General features: G+C 34.8%; 1 protein-coding gene across 1 annotated transcript in view; it reads right to left on the minus strand.

The window, feature by feature from the left end:
* The window catches only part of LOC141292261 (rho GTPase-activating protein 26-like), a 147403-nt gene that overhangs the window by 55494 nt on the left and 71631 nt on the right, over positions 1–20278 (minus strand). Inside the window, exons 8-14 of the mRNA XM_073824265.1 lie at positions 19565–19694; positions 17079–17179; positions 9656–9750; positions 5396–5474; positions 1850–1886; positions 1668–1733; positions 1514–1588 (exon numbers count right to left, since the gene is read on the minus strand). Coding sequence (XP_073680366.1) covers positions 1514–1588; positions 1668–1733; positions 1850–1886; positions 5396–5474; positions 9656–9750; positions 17079–17179; positions 19565–19694 — 583 coding nt within the window. The remainder of the gene's footprint in view (positions 1–1513; positions 1589–1667; positions 1734–1849; positions 1887–5395; positions 5475–9655; positions 9751–17078; positions 17180–19564; positions 19695–20278) is intronic.

Here is a 20278-nt window from a genome sequence, read left to right on the forward strand (position 1 = left end):
AACAAGCAAAATAATCTGCCAATGGGGTAAGAAAAAAAAATCTTATTTCAAACAGAAAACAAGATTATTTTTCTTACCCCATTGGCAGATTATTTTGCTTGTTTCAAACAAAAACACACTTAATTTTGACTCGTTTTTTTTTCTGAAAAAGGACACTAATTTTTAGATATGTTGGCTAGAAACAAAACAAAAAATCTAAGTAACAATAGCATTTTTTTGCAGTGTAGTTTTTTTTATTTTATTTTTTTTTTAAATACTGGAGTATGAATAAAAAAATAATTTCTACTCAAACTTGTACAAAGTCATGTATTTAAATTAGGGCCGGGACTCGATTAAAAAAAATAATCGAATTAATTAGAGGCTTTGTAATTAATTCATCGAAAATTAATCGCATTTTAATCGCATATAAATATTTGACCTGAGAACAGTGAGAAGTAAGTTTTTTTCATATGGATTTTTAGTATACCATTGAATAATGACTGAATACATAAGCTTAAGCAACAAAATATTGTTTATTTTTGTTCAACCAAGTCCAACAGACCAGTGCAATATTGCCATTAAGTGTAGCAATAGGCTCGATGTGCTGCGGTGATTTGCGAATTCCTTGTTGCATAGCTTGCAAACAACCATGCTCTTATCGACGCTTCCATCCATTCGTTTTTTATAACAAAATTTTCCATCCACAGGGCCAACCAAAGCAGTCTCATCAGCTTCTTTGTCCATGTTCACTGTGGTTTGTTTTGTCTGAACGCTAGTTGGTCCAGTGAGAAACGTTCCGCGGTGCAAAAATAAGTGCGATTAAAATGTGTTAAAAAAATTTTACGCGTTATTTTTGTGTAATTAATTAATCTAAATTAACGCGTTAAAGTCCCGGCCCTAATTTAAATATATTTGTAATTATCATTTGTAATGGTGAAGTTTATGTAATTAATATTATAATATATTTACTTTATATTTACTGACAAAAGATGATTTCATTTTTTTAATGTACTTTATAAAAAAAATTGTGACATTGTTACTTTTTAAAAGTGCACTTTTTTATGACTTTATGCCCCTCTAATTTTAATCCCTAAATTTAAAAAAAAATATCTATATCATAGAAGAGGTGTATTTAAGGCAATTTATAATTGCATTTTGATGTAGTTTTTTTAAATATATAAATTAGATTAATAAATTAGAAAAAATATGCCACTGAACCACCTTCCAGTTCATTGAATATAATAAGCGAAAGTGTTCTAGGACTGTGATTTTGGCCAATCCGATAAAGCATTCAGTATCCAACAAGAAAACAGTACTGGTATAAATCATTTTATGAATTTTTCTTTTTTTTTTTTTTTTTGCTTTAGAAAAACTGTGAAAAAGGTGTGCATACTCTGAGTTAGCCTAATTATCGCTCTCAGCACAGACACTGTGTTACTCAAAACAGTGTGACATTTACGGCTGAAATTCTTTTTATTTTAATCTCCTGCTTTCATTAAAACAAAATAACCAGCAGCAGGATGCTTATTCTCACCCATGGCCAGGCTGAGTAGTTTCTGCACTCTGGAGTTGACACCGACGATCCTGTAGAGCCCCTGTTCATCAATACCTGACAGAGAAAACCATAGACTGTCACAATTACTCATGTGCTAGTCACCATCTGACCTAACAAACGACATGAAGCGTACCTCTGGTTTCGATGGCATAGATGAATTTTTTGATAATGTTGAAGCCGATGACATCTAACTGTGCCACTTAAGTAGAAAGCATATTAGGTGAGGGGCAAAAAATACATCAATACAACTTCATGGTAAAACAAACAGTAATACACCACAAACAAGTGAAACAACTGAAAGAGCACCATACTTACTAGCTTCATTCTGGTTGTCACGATTCAGGGTGTATACCTGTGAGACAAGACATTTTGGTCAGGCTTGTGGCTGTTAACACGGAGCAAAACTGTACTTGTCATCTTCATAACAAGTACAATTCTGTGGTACCAGCAGAGAAGCCATCAGGTACACAATACCACTGCCTCATTTGCACTATTTTACATGCATAATCTGTTTACTAAATGGGCTTCATCACACTGAACACATTTAGCACACATTATGGTTCTGTTCCAAAACCTAGTGAGCATATGCAGCATTTTTGTTGAGAAGACAAAAAATTCGAGATAGTGGACTTAAATGTGGATTATACATATATAATATTATTCTATATCGATCTACAATCATGCCAACCCTCAGAGCAGTTTAAGCACACTGCTGTGTGGATAAATCCGGTAGCAGATCTAGACAGGTGGAGCTGTGTTTTCAGGAGAACTGCACCATTTCATGACTGAAATAGATTTGTAACTCAAGGCCGAAAAATATTGATAATAATATACAAACATCGTTGAGGTCAAAAGTTTACATACACCTTGCAGAAACTGCAAAATGTTAATTATTTTACCAAAATAAGTCAAAATGCATGACATTTTTTATTTACTACTGACCTGAATGAGATCTTTCACATAGGATGTTTACATATAGTCCACAAGAGAAAATAACAGCTGAATTTATAAAAATGACCTTGTTCAAAAGTGTACATACACTTGAATTTTTAATACTGTTTTGTTACCTGAATAATCCTCAGCTGTGTGTGTGTGTGTGTTTTATTTCTGTTTAGTGATGGAAGTTCATGAGTCCCTACCCACTGTTCTAAAAAAAATCATTTTTGTGCATTTGAACAGCACTTCAGCAGTGTAACAGGGTCACTCCCCACTACTTTGCCGGGTAAAATTTTATAACAGAGCTCAACATTATTTGATTGTCTTAAACAAGTGGATTTTTTGAAGGAGCAAGTGAAAGTGAATTTTACTTGCCTGACTGGACAAATAATCTGATTAAAACATCTAATTAGGAAAGCACTGACATTTCTGCGAGAATTAAATTATCTTGTTGAAAAACAACACAAATGAACACAACTGCATACAGAAGAAACATACTGCGGAAAAAAAAAAAATATATTTTTTTTATAACATATTTTTTATATAACATATAGCCAAGTAAAGCAACATGACGAGATGATGAGAGTGCAGTTTTCCCTAAAAAACAAGACTGTAAATTTGACATTGATTTTATAAACGAGTAGTTAATACACATTTTAGTACAATATTGTCAGTGTTGACTGTTTTTTGCTTTGACTTTGCTTGACAAAGATCACAGCAAAGCAGTCACTTATCTCTGAGCAACTTAGAGCTGTGTTTCGTTACTGAATGATTCGCCATTTCTGAATAAATCATTTGATTGATCGTCCATTCATAAATGGACGAATGGATTGAATGGTCCATTCATAAAGACAGACACTTGCTTCATTCTTGAATGAATCAGCCGTCTGACGAATTGTTTTAAGGCATGACTCAATGACTCATTCATTAAGACAGTCACTTGCTGCCACTTATTGGCAGTTTACTTTCATATTTCAAAGTACCTCATCTTTGCTTTTTCTGAACATTTCATATATTTAAATATAAAAAAATGATTTTAAACACCAAGCCTATAACATAATTTATACTATTGCAATTTTGCAATATAAATGCTTTCATACTACATTTAAGCTTCATTAAACATGTGTAAATGCATCTAAATGCCACTTCAGCTTCTTCTGTTTCTTCTGCAGTGGAAAGATTGGTTTTGTTAATACCGATTTCATTTGACTGGTTACAGCCCTATAGTGTCTTATATAGTGAAATTATTAATAAAATATAAGAATTTGAAATCAAAGATGATGTATGCATTTAATACAGTTAGGGAAAATGCCCTTTAAATAGGCCAAGAAAGACCTGGAAATCAATTTAAATACATTTTAGTATGCAGTAACTTTGTTCATATAAAACGTAATTTCCCAACAACAAAATTGTGTCAGTGAAAATGCTAATTTTGGAAAACCAGTTGTTGGTGAGCAAAAAAGTTAATATTAACAGTATTAAGAATCACGTGTATGTAAACTTTTGAATGGGGTCTTTTTTTTTTTATTTGTTTGTGAAATATCTTATTCAGGTCAGTACTAAATAAAAAATAACATGCATTTTGTATGATCCCTCTTATTGAGGTAAAATAATTAACATTTTGCAAATTCTGCAAATTGCATGTAAACGTTTGACCTCAACTGTAAAAACAACGTTTAGTATTTACCTAAATATGTCTGTGCTGTATGTATTTCTATGCTGATAAGAGCATTATGTTGTTAATCCAACAGCTCTACTGACATCAGTTCATCCTGTGTGTTTTTGTGATAAATACTATTCAAGTTCTTGCCTAAAGAGTGCTTCATCAGTAACTAATGAGGTCTTATTTAGTGATAGTTCACCCCAAAATAATTTTCACCCCATGATTTACTCACCCTCAAGTCATCCTAAGTGTATATGACCGTCTTCTTTCAGACAAATACAATCAGAGTTATATTAAAAGATCCTGGCTTTTCTAAGCTTTATAATGGCAGTGAATGGGTGTTGAGATTTTGAAGTCCAATAACGGCATCCATCCATCATAAAAAGTGCTCCACACGGCTCCAGGGTTAATAAAGGCCTAAAGTGAATCAATGTGCTTGTGTAAGGAAAATATCCATATTTACAACTTTGTGAACCATAATCTCTAGCTTCCACTAACTGCAGAACACAAAAGCACAAAGAAAGCAGGATTGCAATATAAGCCAAGAGGAGATTGGTTTCCCTTTGCTGTAAACAAATGCCACTCTTTCGTGAACGCACATATGACACTTAACAAAGCTGGAGATGCTTACAGTTTATAAAATTTTAATTACGGATATTTTTCTTACACAAACGCACCACTTCTCGTTAGAAGGCCTTTAGGCCTCTGGAGCCGCATGGAGTACTTTTTATGATGGATGAATGCACTTTATTGGACTTCAAAATCTCAACAGCCATTCACGTCCATTATAAAGCTAGAAAGAGCCAGGACATTTTTAAATATAACTCCGAAAGAAAAACGTCTGAACGAAGAAAGTCACATACACCTAGGATTGCTTGAGAATGAGTAAATCATGGGGTAATTCACATTTTTGGGGTGAACTATCCATTATATTTAGCATGCTCTCTATGTAGGTAGCAGATTAGCAAGGCATTTTACTAGATTATGAAACAGAGCCTAAAACATCCTACAATACATTACAAATTCAATTACGAAGCTAACACTCAACTAAACCACTATATCTGAATTTACATTCAAAAACAACACAGGCTAAAGGCCTTAACCTGCATATTTATAAGGCACAATAAGTCTTATGAATATGCATCCAAAATGAGAATACACTTTATCTGATGCACAGCAGAGCCAAGCATGTGAAACGTTCTTAAGATGAACCCTATCAGATTTGAGAGCGAAACAAATTTCCGATCTCTCAGATAAAGTACCGGTTCTCTTCCGTCCATGGCTTCCATCCAGAGTCTGCGGTCTTCCTCTGACAGCGCTTGCATGGTGATCACGCCAGGCCTGAAACATGCACACATGCCCACACACAAGCATGCACCACGGTACAGTCAACATCCATGCAAACACACACACACACACACACACACACACACACACACACACAATTCTCTAATGATGCATGTATATTTACAGTATGACACTGTTAGTGGACAAAAAAATAGTGAGCATGTGTGTTATAGAACAATTTAGTTTCCTAAAAATCTACAGAGCCACCCTTGTGAAAAAAGTATGCTTAAAGGGATTGTTCACCCACAAATTTAAATTTAATGTTTATCTGCTTACATTCAGGGCACTCAAGATGTAGTTGACTTTGTTTCTTCGGTAGAACACAAATGACAATTTTTAACTCAAACTGTTGCAGTCTGTCAGTCATTTAATGGCAGTCAATGGGATCCACGGCTTTGAGAGTCAAAAAAAACATACACAGACAAAACCAAATTAAACCGTGCGGCTCGTGACAATACATTGAGGTCTTAACACATGAAACAATTAGTCTGTGCAAGAAACTGGACAATATTTATATAATTTTTTACCTCTGATCTATTACAACGTCCAACTGAGCGCGTTCACAACAGGAAGCGATCTGTCACGCGTATACGTCATTCATTGTTTATACAGTGCAGAGAGATACTACGACAGCTACTCAAAATGGTAATTACTTGTGCTTATCCTGATTGTTACAACCGATTAAATACTAAAAGATTACGTTTGCTTGCGTGAACTCACCCGGAGTGTTGACTTTTCACAGACTCCCAACTTTTGAGCCTGATCGACTGAAGTTATGGTTGCTTGCTCTTCGTCAAACACCGGCTGTTGTGAACGCGCTCAGGACAGTTGGACATTGTGGTGGAACAGAGGTAAAAAATTATATAAATACTGTTCAGTGTCATGCACAGACTGATTTGTTTGTGTGTTAAGACCTCAATGTATCGTCACAAGCCACAGGGTTTCATTTGGTTTTGTCAGTGTATGTTTTTTTGACTGTCAAAGCCGTGGGTCCCATTGTCTGACATTATATGACTGACAGACTGCAACGGTTTGAGTTAAAAATCTTTGTTGGTGTTTTACTGAAGAAACAAAGTCACTAAGCAGATAAACATAAAATTTTCATTTTTGGGTGAACTATCCCTTTAAAGTGCACTTAAAGAGTACATTTTATGATTGTTTCCTTACACACTTTAAAAGTAATATTTTCAAATTAAAAGTTTAAATTAAATGACATTTTATTCAGTTTAATAATGTTCAACTAACTGCATTTAATATAAATTTAAACTATAATACAGTATATTTTTATTTAATTGTAAATACAATGCAATTAAGTGTTCAGAAACATTGCATTTAATTTGTAAAGTGTATTCTTTCAAAAGCAGTGCAAACACTGCAAAAATGTTTTTCTTACTTAGATTTCTTGTCTTATTTCTGGCCAAAATATCTAAAAATTCATAAATCAAGAAGGATTTTCTAAAAGTAAAGTAAAAATTAATTAAAAAGTAAAAATTATTTTCTTGTTTTCTGAAAAAACAAGTTAAAATCAAGTGAGTTTTTGCTTAGAACAAGCTAAATAATCTGCCAAAGGGGTAAGCAAAAAAAAAAAATCTTATTTCAAAAAGAAAACAAGATTATTTTTCTTACCCCATTTGCTTGTTTCAAACAAAAACGCACTTAATTTTGACTTGTTTTTTTGTTTTTTTCTGAAAACAAGAAAATATTTTTTACTTGTCTAGAAAATCCTTCTTGATTTAAGAATTTTTTTGATATTTTGGCTGGAAACAAAACAAAAAAGTTTCTTCTAAGTAAGAAAAGCATTTTTTTGCAGTGAAAGCATTCATAGTTGAAGAAACACACTTTAACTATTCACAAATGTACTTTATACAAAACACACTGCAATTTCACAATAGCATCCTGCTTTTTCTGATTGCAAACCCACAAAAACACTATCCAAACACCTTCCCATATGTCGGCTTTGCCAATAAAAAAAAAAGGACATCGCATACACAGCATCGCATACACAAAATGACAGTTTTCCCCACACCAGCAGTGCACTACCACATTGTAAATCTATCAGGCTTTCCTCTCCACAAACTCAATTAAACAAGTCTAGTTCTATTACCATAACTCTGCCTGACCTGGCATGGCCTAACCTTCAGTTGTCACGCGAGTTAATGGTGTGAGAGTGTGTGCGTGCTACTGATTTACTGATAGAGCTGCCATACTGAAATATTAAGAGGTTTTCCAACACACACAACACAGTAAACTGGCTATTATATTGCTCTATGCTGAATCAGAGAAAGGTTTTTGCTTAGTAAGAGAGGGGTTTTATCAAAGCACTGAACTGTTAAAAGACTGTCTGCACTGTGATTTTGAAATTCATGAAATATGACTCCAGTTGTTCAAATAACGTGATCAGTATCTGGTATATCTACATTGGTTACCATAGTAATTACTTAAGTGTTCACATAACTACAAGACACTTTCTTTTACACCACTTGAGAGTGGCTGTTGATGTGGAAAGAAAAAAGGTGGAAAACTAGAAGTTTTTCCAAGTTCATTATGACACATCGGTAATGATTCAAACATAAGTAAAATAAGTGGATTTGGAGACATTTATAGACACCACATAACATTACCTCATTCTTAATGACTATTATTTTCTAAATTGTTCTTTTTAAATAATATTTTGATAAGCATTTTCAAGTAAAAACACTATATATTATGTCTAGTGTATTGCACATTTTTTATATAACGTTGGGACATACACACTTAAAACACCTAAATCTGAATCTGACCATTCATAGTGTCATATATTTTCTGAAAATCTGGCTACATTTTTATTAATTTTTTAAAGAATTTTGCTTTGTATCAGGTGTACAGGATAAAACAGGATTTAATGTGTTTTTTGTTCTCTTTTTCCAGTAAAATCTTTTTAGTGAAAAAATAAAATAAAATAAAATAAAATAAAATAAAATAAAATAAAATGAAATAAAATTTTATCACATGCCAATTTGCTTTGTATCAGGTGTACATGATAAAATAGGATTTAATGTTTTTTTTTTTATTCTCTATTCTCTTTTTCCAGTAATTATTTTTAGTTAAACAATAAAATAAAATAAAAATAAATAAATACACATTTTAAATTATAAATAAAATAAAATAAAATACTTTTAGAAACTATTTACTGCTGGTCAGATACAATAGGATAAAATAGAATTTAATGTGTTTTTATTCTCTTTTTCCAGTATTTTTTTTTTTTGTGAAAAAAAAATAAATAAATAAATAAATAAATAAAAAATAAAATATTTTTACCAAAATATATATATATAAAAAATTAAACTTTAAAATATTTAAGTTAATAAATTCAATTTTTTAGTGCTTCATTATTGTAATTATTATATTATTGTCATTATTAATATTGTCATTGTTAACATTACTTTTGCTCAGTTATTAATATTGGTTCTTGTTATTATATTTTTTTTTAACATTTACTTATTTATTTGTTTGTTTATTTTTCAGAATTTTTTGATGAAAAAAGTTCAAAAGAATTGTATTTACATGAAATAGAAACATTTTGTAATATATAAACCTTTGGTAAACCTTGGTAAACCTTTGACCAGTAATTTATCCTGAATTACAATTAAATTTATTTATTTTATTTTTTACCATACTTGTTTCAAATGCAATTTTTACAGAAATTGGTTATCTTAGTAGGGAAAGAAAAAATAATAATTTAAGATGAATTATCTGGAAATAAATCTTATTATGTGGGAAGCAAGATTAAAATATAGTAAAATATAATATAATATAAAATATGTTTTTTTTGTTTTGTTTTTTTGTTTTTGCAATGTGCAAAGCGTGATGTGGACTACTGCCCATCATTGCAACACTGTATCATGAGGGCTTAGAGCATCTTTTGGCCAAAAGGTTAAGTGTAAAGTAATCAGCTCCCTTTCCCTGCTTTCCCTGCTTTCAGCCCATAAGATGGCCATTTTATCTCTCTCTTCTCTTAGTTACTGCAACAGTTATGACAGGTCGAAGCTATCTACAGTGTACTCTCTTCATGCCTGGCAGACCTAGTTAAAATCCACCCCCTTTCCTGAGCAGCAGCCAGGAAGTGTGTCTCCCGCTGGATGTTTTACGTGGACCAAAGCGCCATCTGGTGGCAGCTATGCAGACAGTCGACTCACCGGTCCACGGCTTCAACATCAAAACAGAACCTCTTCTCGATGGAGTCCGTTTTCCTTCTGGTGCAGGATTTGAGCGTAAAGCTGTCCTCATCTCCCTGAAGGAAAAAAAACAAAAAACATTGAATATAGGCTCAAATTTTAGCGCCACATTTTCACTATTTCACTTATTCGACTTTGATTTTTTATGTGAGCCTGGACGGTGGACAGGAAAATGTGAGCAGATGTTCTATATTTACCAACTACACTGTCATCACATAAATGATTATATAAATGAACGATAAAGTCTCAGGTTACTCCCTATCTTCTTGCAAAGTGTGGCCAAGGAATGGGTGTTCAAATGCAGTCAGCTATTTTTATTCCAACACTTCACAACTCCTTTACTGACTAGCAACACATTGCACACATGCCTCTGGAGTTCATTACCAAAGCGCTGTCGTTCTCTCCTTCAGTGACCTCGTCACTTACAGTCTAATTGTTTCTAACACACCACTCTGCTAAGTAGCTTCTCTCTAGTTTTTCTTCTCTCTTCACATTGCAGAAAAGGTGATAGCGCAAAGACTAGGTACTAAACAAACTGGGTATGCTTACAGAATGCAATGCTCACATCTCACATCCCTGTGAGTATGGGACTCCCCAATCTAGTCCACCATAAGTCTACAAGACTGCATATACAGTGCCATGCAAAAGTATTCATACCCCTTTATTTTTTTTTTCACATTTTGTTGTTGCTGCCTTATGTTGAAACTGTTACATTTTTCCCACATCAATCTACACTCCATACACCATAATGGCAAAGCGAAAAGCAGGTTTTTAACACCTTTGCAAATGTATTAAAAAATTAAAAACTTAAATGATTCAATTGCATAAGTATTCATACCCTTGTCTGGGACAGTTGGGGCATTTATCTCAGGAGCATTCATATTGCTTGTAGATGTTACTACACTTTTAGTAACGTTAACCTGTGGCAAATTCAAATGAATGGGTATAATTTGGAAAGAATTAGAGCAAATATTAGAGCAAAAACCAAGCCGTGAGGTAAAAAAAACAGCCACACGTCTTCAGAAAAAATTCTGCTGCATTGAAGGTTCACAAAAGCATGTAGTCTCCGTTACCCTTAATTGAGGGAGTTTGAAACAACCACAACTCTTCCTAGAGTTAGCCTCCTGGCCAAACTGAGCAATTGATGAAGAACGGCCTTGGCTAGAGTGGTGACCAAGAACCTGCTGATCACTCCAGTTGAGCTCCATGATCATATATGCAGATAGGAGAAACTTACAGAAGGACAAACATCACTACAACACTCCGCTGATCTGGGCTTTATGGTGGTGTGAAGACACATGAAAACACACTTGGAATTTGCAAAAAAAACATCTAAAGGACCCTCAGACTGTGAAAAACAAGATTCTCTGGTCTGAAGAACCTCAATTCCGAGCATCATGTTTGAAGGAAACCAGGCACTGCTCATCACCTGCAGAGTACCATCGTGAAAAGTAAAGTGTGGTGGTAGCAGCCTCATCTTGTGGGGCTGTTATCCCGTGGCAGGGACTGAGGGACTCGTCAGAGTAGAAGAAAAGCTCAATACACCAAAATATTGAGAGAGGCTTATTGAAAACCCAGTCCAGAGCATTCAGAACCTCAGATTGGGTTTACCTTCCAACAGGACAATGACCCTAAGCACACAGCAAGAGTGGCTTATAGACAACTCTGTGAATGTCCTTGAGTGGCCCAGCCATAGCCTGGGCTTCAACCCAATCAAATGTCTGCCAAACCCTATCCAAGCTGACAGAGCTTGAGAGGTGAAGAGGTGAGGCCAAGAATGGCAGATAATTGCCATATACTTGCATTAAAAGAAGGACCTGAGCCAAATCTAAGCACTCACCTTCATGTTGTTCCAAACCAGTAAAACCGTCACTCATCTTCGGAACGCAAACTTAAGATATTTTTGATGAAATCTGAGAGCTTTGCCCAGCATATACAGCAATGCAACTGTTCAAGGCCCAGAAAGGTCACATGGACATAGACAAAATAGTCCATGTGACTAGGGCTGTTCGGTTCCGAATTTTTTTAGAATCAATGTCGATTCCTGGTTCTGGAATCAATTGGATTAAATTCCAAGAATCGATTCCTCACTGTTGTTTTCGATTCTATTTCGACTCTTGTTTTTTTAGACTGGAAGAAGCTAATTTCGCAATGACTGCAGGATGTAAAGGTCATAGAAAGTTGCCTTCTCATAATATAAAGCTTCATTTTTAAAATTACGATTTTTCTGTTTTTTGTGTTGGTTAAATATAGTCTATTTAATAGCTTTTACAGTTCAAGATAAAGCTTAAAAGACGTAGTTATTAAATTACATAAAACATTTCAAATTCATATAGATTCATATTGAGTGCATTATTTAATTCTTATACCATTAACATTTAATTTGTAGTGGGCAATACATAATATTTAAATAATTCACCCTCATAGGCTGTGTGTGTCTGAGCTTAATCATTTATTTAATGACTTTCTGCACTTGCTATACTGTATACTTCAGTGCAGTAAAAGTACTACAATTTATTATAATAGTAATTTTATAATAAATTTAAAAGCAACGTCATCTTGAAAAAAACTAGGGAGTCGAAATGGCGGCTGCAGCCAATGATTGATCCTCTGCTGCCATTTTAAGGTTATATTGGTAATTTCATGTCAAAAAAGACGTTTTCCATGAAAAGACATTTTTTTCCCATGTGGTCTTTATGATTGAAAAGTAAATCTTTGAAATGAATTTTATTGCACAGCTGTGGAGTTGAAACATAATAAAGGATTTAAAATATTACAAGATTTTAAAAATATGTTCATGACTATAAAGGCAAGTTACTGATTATCAAGAATACGACTAAGAGACTTAGTAGTAGGTAGTAGTAGTAGAAGAAGTAGGCCTATCAGTAGCTACCTAACGTTAGCCTAAACACAAATAACATGAATGTTTATGTCGCTATTATTATTTACGATGTTGCAATTATTATTTTTCTCAGTTTCTGATAAGAACGAGGCAGTAGAGGAGTCTCAAGAGTGTCCACCTATATATAGCACATATAAAATGAGCTTCAGCGGATGTTTACAAGCTGGCTTATCATTATGCGGAAGTTCTAAAGAACGCTCAGTGTATATGGTCAATTAATGACAGAATTTTCGTGTTTGGGTGAACTTTCCCTTTAAAACTCTATACACTGATCAGCCACAGCATTAAAACCACCTGCCTAATATCATGTAGGTCCCTTACGCAGCCAAAATAGAACTGATTTGTCAATGCATGAACTCCACAAGACATCTGAATGTGTACTTTGGTCTCTGGCACTAAGACATTAGCAGCAGATCCTTTAAGTCCTTCAAGTTGCAAGGTGGGGGCTCTTCATGGATCAAGCACATCCCATAGATGCTCAATCGGATTGAGATCTAGGAAATTTGGAAGCTAAGACAACACCGTGAACTCTTCATTAGGAAACACTACTGCCATAAAGGGGTGTACAATCTTTAGGTAGGTAGTATGTGTCAAAGTAACATCCACATGATTGCCATGACTCATGGTTTCCCAGCAGAACATAACACTGCCTCAGCTGACTCGCCTTCTTCACATAGTGCATCCTGCTGCCATCTCTTCCCAAGGTAAATAACAAACATGAAGGAAACCAGGCACTGCTCATCACCTGCAGAGTACCATCGTGAAAAGTAAAGTGTGGTGGTAGCAGCCTCATGTTGTGGGGCTGTTATCCCGTGGCAGGGACTGAGGGACTCGTCAGAGTAGAAGAAAAGCTCAATACACCAAAATATTGAGAGAGGCTTATTGAAAACCCAGTCCAGAGCATTCAGAACCTCAGATTGGGTTTACCTGCCAACAGGACAATGACCCTAAGCACACAGCAAGAGTGGCTTATAGACAACTCTGTGAATGTCCTTGAGTGGCCCAGCCATAGCCTGGGCTTCAACCCAATCAAATGTCTGCCAAACCCTATCCAAGCTGACAGAGCTTGAGAGGTGAAGAGGTGAGGCCAAGAATGGCAGATAATTGCCATAGACTTGCATTAAAAAAGGACCTGAGCCAAATCTAAGCACTCACCTTCATGTTGTTCCAAACCAGTAAAACCGTCACTCATCTTCAGAACGCAAATTAAGATATTTTTGATGAAATCTGAGAGCTTTTCCCAGCATATACAGCAATGCAACTGTTCAAGGCCCAGAAAGGTCACATGGACATAGACAAAATAGTCCATGTGACTAGGGCTGTTCGGTTCCGAAATTTTTAGAATCAATGTCGATTCCTGGTTCTGGAATCGATTGGATTCAATTCCAAGAATCGATTCCTCACTGTTGTTTTCGATTCTATTACGACTCATGGTTTCCCAGCAGAACATAACACTGCCTCAGCTGACTCGCCTTCTTCACACAGTGCATCCTGCTGCCATCTCTTCCCAAGGTAAATAACAAGCATGCACCCAGCCATTCACCTGATCTAAAAGAAAGCATGATTCATCAGAGCAGGCATGCTTTCCCAATTGCTGCATTGTCCAGTTCTAATGCTTTCAGCAGTAGACAAGCGTCATCATCAAATCTTGCTTGCCCATTTTTGAAATTCAAGAACTGCTGGTGGCACTTTAGTTTAGAGACCAATTCTCACTCTTAACTAGTTGTTTATTACTAGCATATTGGCTGTTTATTAGTACTTATAAAACACATATTAATGGCTTATTCTTAATGACCACATTTTAGATCCCTTAATCCTACTCCATACCGACATAATCTAACAACTACTTCAATAACTATTAATATGCGGTAATTTGCGGCTTACTGAGGTAAAAGTCATAGTTGACAGTCAGGTAATAGTGAGAATTTGTCCTCAAGCTAAAGTGTGACTCTACGTTATTCACTTCATCTTTGAGTGGTTTTAATGTTGTGGCTGATCAGTTACAGCTCACTCAAGAAAATACAATGCCAAATATACTGAAGATTAGTGAACATGCAGTCAATTTGATATCTAACAACTGATGTGCTTAAAAATATTTTTTTAGAGTTTGTAATTCCTGCCTGTAATCCTGCTGGTCCATTTGCCTGCTAAGCCTCTATTTCTAGTTTATACCCTGTAAACATGTTTTTTTTTTAACCATCTGAAGGATGAGCTGAAATGACTGTTGTAACTGACAACATGTCACACATGCAATACGTAAACATTAGGTTGAAAGGAAAACAAAATAATAATTAAAATTGTGAAAGTTTCTATGATGTGTTTAGGATTACCATTCCTAATCTGCACATTTGCACCCATTTTGTTTTCACAAGCAACAACAGTGTACCAGTTCTTACGCCATAACCTTCACAGACATAACCGACTGTGTTTAAAACTTGTGTGTATTTGACAGTTAAGGCGCAATAACACATGAAAGAGAACTTCAGTGGGATAGACATTATAATCAAACCAAAATCCAACAGACGTTTTTTGGCAGAGTATGTGGAAAAGGGGGCAGGGAGCAGCAGCTCATTTGCATTTAAGTAGACATGCATGAAAACAGCTTGTTTAACAATAATAAATGATCAGCGGAGTATTTTGAGCTGATACTTCACAGACACATTGGGGACACCTGAGACATATATTAAATCTTGTAAAAAGGGGCATCACCTTAATATACACATATAAGGGGGGAAAAAAAATAACGTGATTAAAATATTTTAATGCAGTTAATGCACTGTCCCTGCCCCCAGACCTGTACGTCATCTTATGTTTCATGTAATTGACTGTTGACAAATATGACACAGAGCAACTCCACAAATGCAGTTATGCCCTAAAATTCAAGTTATTGCTGAAAAAATGCCCCTGTATGTTGTTTGTCTCATATTTATATATATCACATGATATGACACAGCAGCAAGAGCAATTTGATGCTAGTGCTGATTTTATATTGATTTATCACAAGCTTAAATGTAATTTTTATACAACAGTTCAGTAAATAAGAAGTTGATATTGTGTTATATTTTAAACACAAACCTTTGAAGCCATAGCAGTTTGTTGTGCGTCTCTGAGCAACCCAGCAGTGTTTTGCTTTTGAATGAATTCGCATTTTGAATGAATTGTGTGAACCAATGACTCAAAAGCCCATTTATAAAGAGAGAAATTTACTTTATTCCTGAATGAATCAGCCATTTGAATTAATCAAATTATTGAATCGTAAAGACATTCACCACCACTTGCTGGCAGGTTAGTTTTTTATTTTTATTTAGAGTATCATTTCATTTAAAAAAAATAAAAAATAAAAACATTGAAGGGATAGGTCACTCAAAAATGTTTTAATTCTGTCAGTATTTACTCACCCTCATGTCATTTCAAACCTTTCTTTTAAAATACTTGTACTTTTGAAGACTGCTGGTAACAAAGCTGTTTTGGTTACCAATGAACTTTTATCATATGAATGAAAAATACTAAGATGTTTCTCAAATTATCTTCTTTTATGTTCCATAGTTTACGTTAGGCCTAAATGTTTATGTGTAATCAATTCTATGTTGAATCAAATCAAATATTTCTTTCTAAAGCTACAATTTGTAATGTCTACTGATACTTTCTCATTTACCACAAAATCTTTATGTGGGTATTTCCACAGTAAAATTTATTTTGCAGTTATTTAGATTAATTAATTGAAACATCATGTAATTAATTAGATTAAAAAAATGTGCTCGACTGACAACCCTAATATATATAAATATATATATATATATAAAATATGTGAAAATTGAGGCTTAAAAATTAGCCCAACACAAAATTATATATATAATTTTGTGTTGGGCTAATATAATTCCTCAGTTGTTTAGTTTTTTTTTTTTAAACTGCAGTTCAGTAAATTGCTCTTCCTGGGCTGCAATTCACATTCCCACTCAAGAATTGAAAGCTATTTTTAAGCCTCAAATTTTCCCATATTAAATTAAAATGTTTTTGTCTCAACAGATTGTGCATTTCTATGTAAATATGTCAGCAATAACATAAACCATGCAAATTGAGTAACAATATGACTCTGTATCCAATTTATATTCACAATAAAAGCTGTTTTCTATTTGCTTTTCTTCTGCGATTGGCAGGTTTGTGCGTTTAGCAGCAGGGTGGAAGTGTGTGGTCAGAATGTAATCAGGCCGCATGCAGTCCCTGGTGCGAGAGCCATCCTATTGACCCTGCGTGTGTGGCTGTGGAGAGCGGGACGGGCACAGAGCCAAGTGGCGACACTGGTGCCAGCTCAACGATGCGATACTCGTGCCAAGATCAGAGTCTTGTCAATGCCAGCATGGGGAACAAACGCGTGGCCTGTGCCAGCATCCACTCTCCAATCCAAAGGTTACACATACTGTTGAGTGAAAGGGTGCGAAAGGGATTATATGTAACAGAGAAAGAGAAAAAAGAACTACTTACATTTTTGCCCCCAGACTTCTGATCAAACAGCAACATGGTCATGCGTTTGGGCTCTCGGTGATAGATGCAGTAGTACTTCACCCATGTAGACACAAAGGAACCTGGTTTGGTATAAAACAGGGAGACGTGTAAGAAAAAGACAGATAAACAGCAAATGGATACTTAATTTAACAATTAAATGTCCTAGTGTAAATATAACAAAACTTAATTTTTGATTGTATGCATTGCTAAGAATGTCATTTGGACAACTTTAAAGGTGATTATCCCAGTATTTTGATTTTTTTGCACCCTCAGATTGTATCTTGGCCAAATATTATCCTATCCTAACAAGCCATACATCAATGGAAAATGTATTTACTCAGCTTTCAGATGATGTATAAATCACAATTTCCAAAAAAAATTACCCTTATGACTTTTTTTGTGGTCCAGGATCACAAATATGGTAAACTCTTTGAAGGCTTTGGTTATGTGAAACATAGAGCTCAAAGCCATGAAATACCAACCCAGGTTCAATGCAAAAACATGACTCTATATGTTTTTGTAAAACTTGTAAAAAAATGTAACTATACGTTCAATGCAGTGCATTTTCCAGCTGAAATTAACTCTTAAGGCAGTAAAACACCAAAAAACGTTATTCCTTTTCACACAAATTATGATTATAGGGCCATAAAATCAATTAATGAAGACTTATTTTGCGTGCCCTTTCTATGCACAGATTTTCTATCAAACTCCATACATACACATACACATACATACACGAAAATTGGTACACACATGTAACATACCAATACCTACAAAAAAGTCTCTTGGAGCAAAATCCGAAACCCAACAGGAAGTCAGTTAGCAAATTTTTTGTTATTTTTGCGATTTTCAGGCGTCATACATTAACGAACTGCTAGAGATTTATGCAGATCAACACCAAATTTGGTCAGTCTAATCTAAAGGCCTCAAACTTCACACAAGTCTTGGCCTGAACACATCTGAAGGCCAATATTCTGTTATAATCATAGCACCACCTGCTGGCAACAGGAAATGGCTTGTTTTACACTAACTTGAACATGCAATGTCCAATCTGCACCAAATTTCACAGGTTTGGTAATAGTCCTGGCCTGAAGACACCTAAAGGCCAATATTCAGATATAATCATAGTGCCACCTGTTGGCAGCAGGATATGTCATGTCTTACACTAACTCAAACATACCAATTTCAATCCGAACCAAACTTCATATGTTTAATAAAAGTGCTAGTCTGAACACATCTCCATGCTAATAATCAGTCATAGGCATAGCGCCACCAGTTGGCTGCAAGAAGCTTGGCACATATAAATGACATATTTCTTCTATATTTACTATATTAAAAGCATACTGCCCACCGTTCACTGTCTCTGTAATACACCATAAAACAACACCTCATTGTCTCTCCAATGACAACCTTCGTAACTGTCTAAAAATGTTTAAATCAAGAATTTTATGACGAGTAAAAATTATTTTCTTGTTTTCTGAAAAAACAAGAAAATATAAATTATTTTACCAAAATAAGAAGGATCACACAGAATGCATGTTATTGTTTATTTAGTACTGACCTGAGTAAGATATTTCACATAGACACATTTACATAGTCCACAAGAGAAAATTATAATAATGAATTTATAAAAATGAATGTTCAAAAGTTTACATACACTTGATTCTTAATACTGTTATTTTACCTAAATGATCCACAACTGTGTTTTTTTGTTTAGTGATAGTTGTTCATGAGTCCCTTGTTTTCCGAAACAGTTAAACTACCTTCTGTTCTTCAGAAAACTTGCATTAAGAGGCGGGGGTGAAAACTTTTGGAATTTGAAGATCAGGGTAAATTGAACTTATTTTGTCTTCTGGGAAACATGTAATTGTCTTCTGTAGCCATTCTAAATAAAAATAAATATGCGAAAATTTCTGAAGAAAAAGGCAGTTTAACTGTTCAGGACAAACAAAAGACTCATGAACACCTATCAACTGTAAAATATATTATTCAGGTCAGTACAAAAATAAAAAAAATAACATGAATTTTGTATGATCCCTCTTATTTTGGTGAAATAATTAACATTTTAGCAGATTCTGAAAGGGGGTGTAAACTTTTGACCTCAACTGTATATAACATATCACTAATGAGCAAAAAATGGATTTCAGCCACATTTTCCTGCAGTGTAAACATAGCCAATAATGTTGCAAAATAATCAGATATATACAAATATACAATAGAATGCAGGGAGAATAATGACATTCAATGACAACATTCATAATGCTTCATGGTAGTGGGTAAGCTGAGCTGTTTTGCCACAACTTCTATGTTGATGTGAACAGAGACTTCTCTGAATGTTGGCTTGCCATTTAGGATTGTGGGTACGTACACACACACACACACACACACACACACAACAAACACACTAACCTCTACAGTGGCCACAAGCCAGTGTGATCAGTTGTGTCTTAGAAAACAGAACTTACGTTTCTCTTGCACAAACAGATATCCCTCCATTGTGTGCGCACTGATGCTCTTATGTTCGTGTGGGTTTTCCTTCATCTTCTTCATCAAACATTCCACCTCTGATCGTGTGCTCTCGAACCGATTCCGCGTCTGAAATACCACAAAGACAGTTAAAGGAGAAGGTGAATGTTCCAAAAGATATGAAGATTCAAGAATGCTTGTGAAAACTTGCCACTCACTGGAAAAACTCTGCACTGGAATATACTCCCGTGAAACTACTGCACTCTTTAAATATCACAGATCAATGACCAGGCTCATTGTAAAGTGGCTAGTTTTATGGCAGTTGTTAGTGTATGTGCAATGCATTTTGGCAAACTGATATTAACTGCATTCATCAGGGGCTGGGTTTGAGTCATGTTTCTAGACAGTGAACATACACTCATCCAGAACTAAAAGACTGGACTTCTCAGAACAAGACATGATGATTTACTTGTATTTACTTAAAGGTGCAATATGTAATAGACAGCTAGTGGTTGAAATGGGTACTGCAGTCATTTCCTCAGACTTGATGGAGGAGTGTTCCCTTATGAAAAAAAAAAGCTTATTCAAGTGTGCTATTTGTATACTTCTATTGAACTAAAAATAGGAAAGTATACTTTAAGTCTACTTTTTATGGACTTCTCAGGAATGTGCATTGTATACTTCTCAGAAATATACTTAAAATGACATTTAAG

The sequence above is a fragment of the Garra rufa genome, chromosome 19 (genome assembly GCF_049309525.1).
Source record: "Garra rufa chromosome 19, GarRuf1.0, whole genome shotgun sequence".
Taxonomy (NCBI): domain Eukaryota; kingdom Metazoa; phylum Chordata; class Actinopteri; order Cypriniformes; family Cyprinidae; genus Garra; species Garra rufa.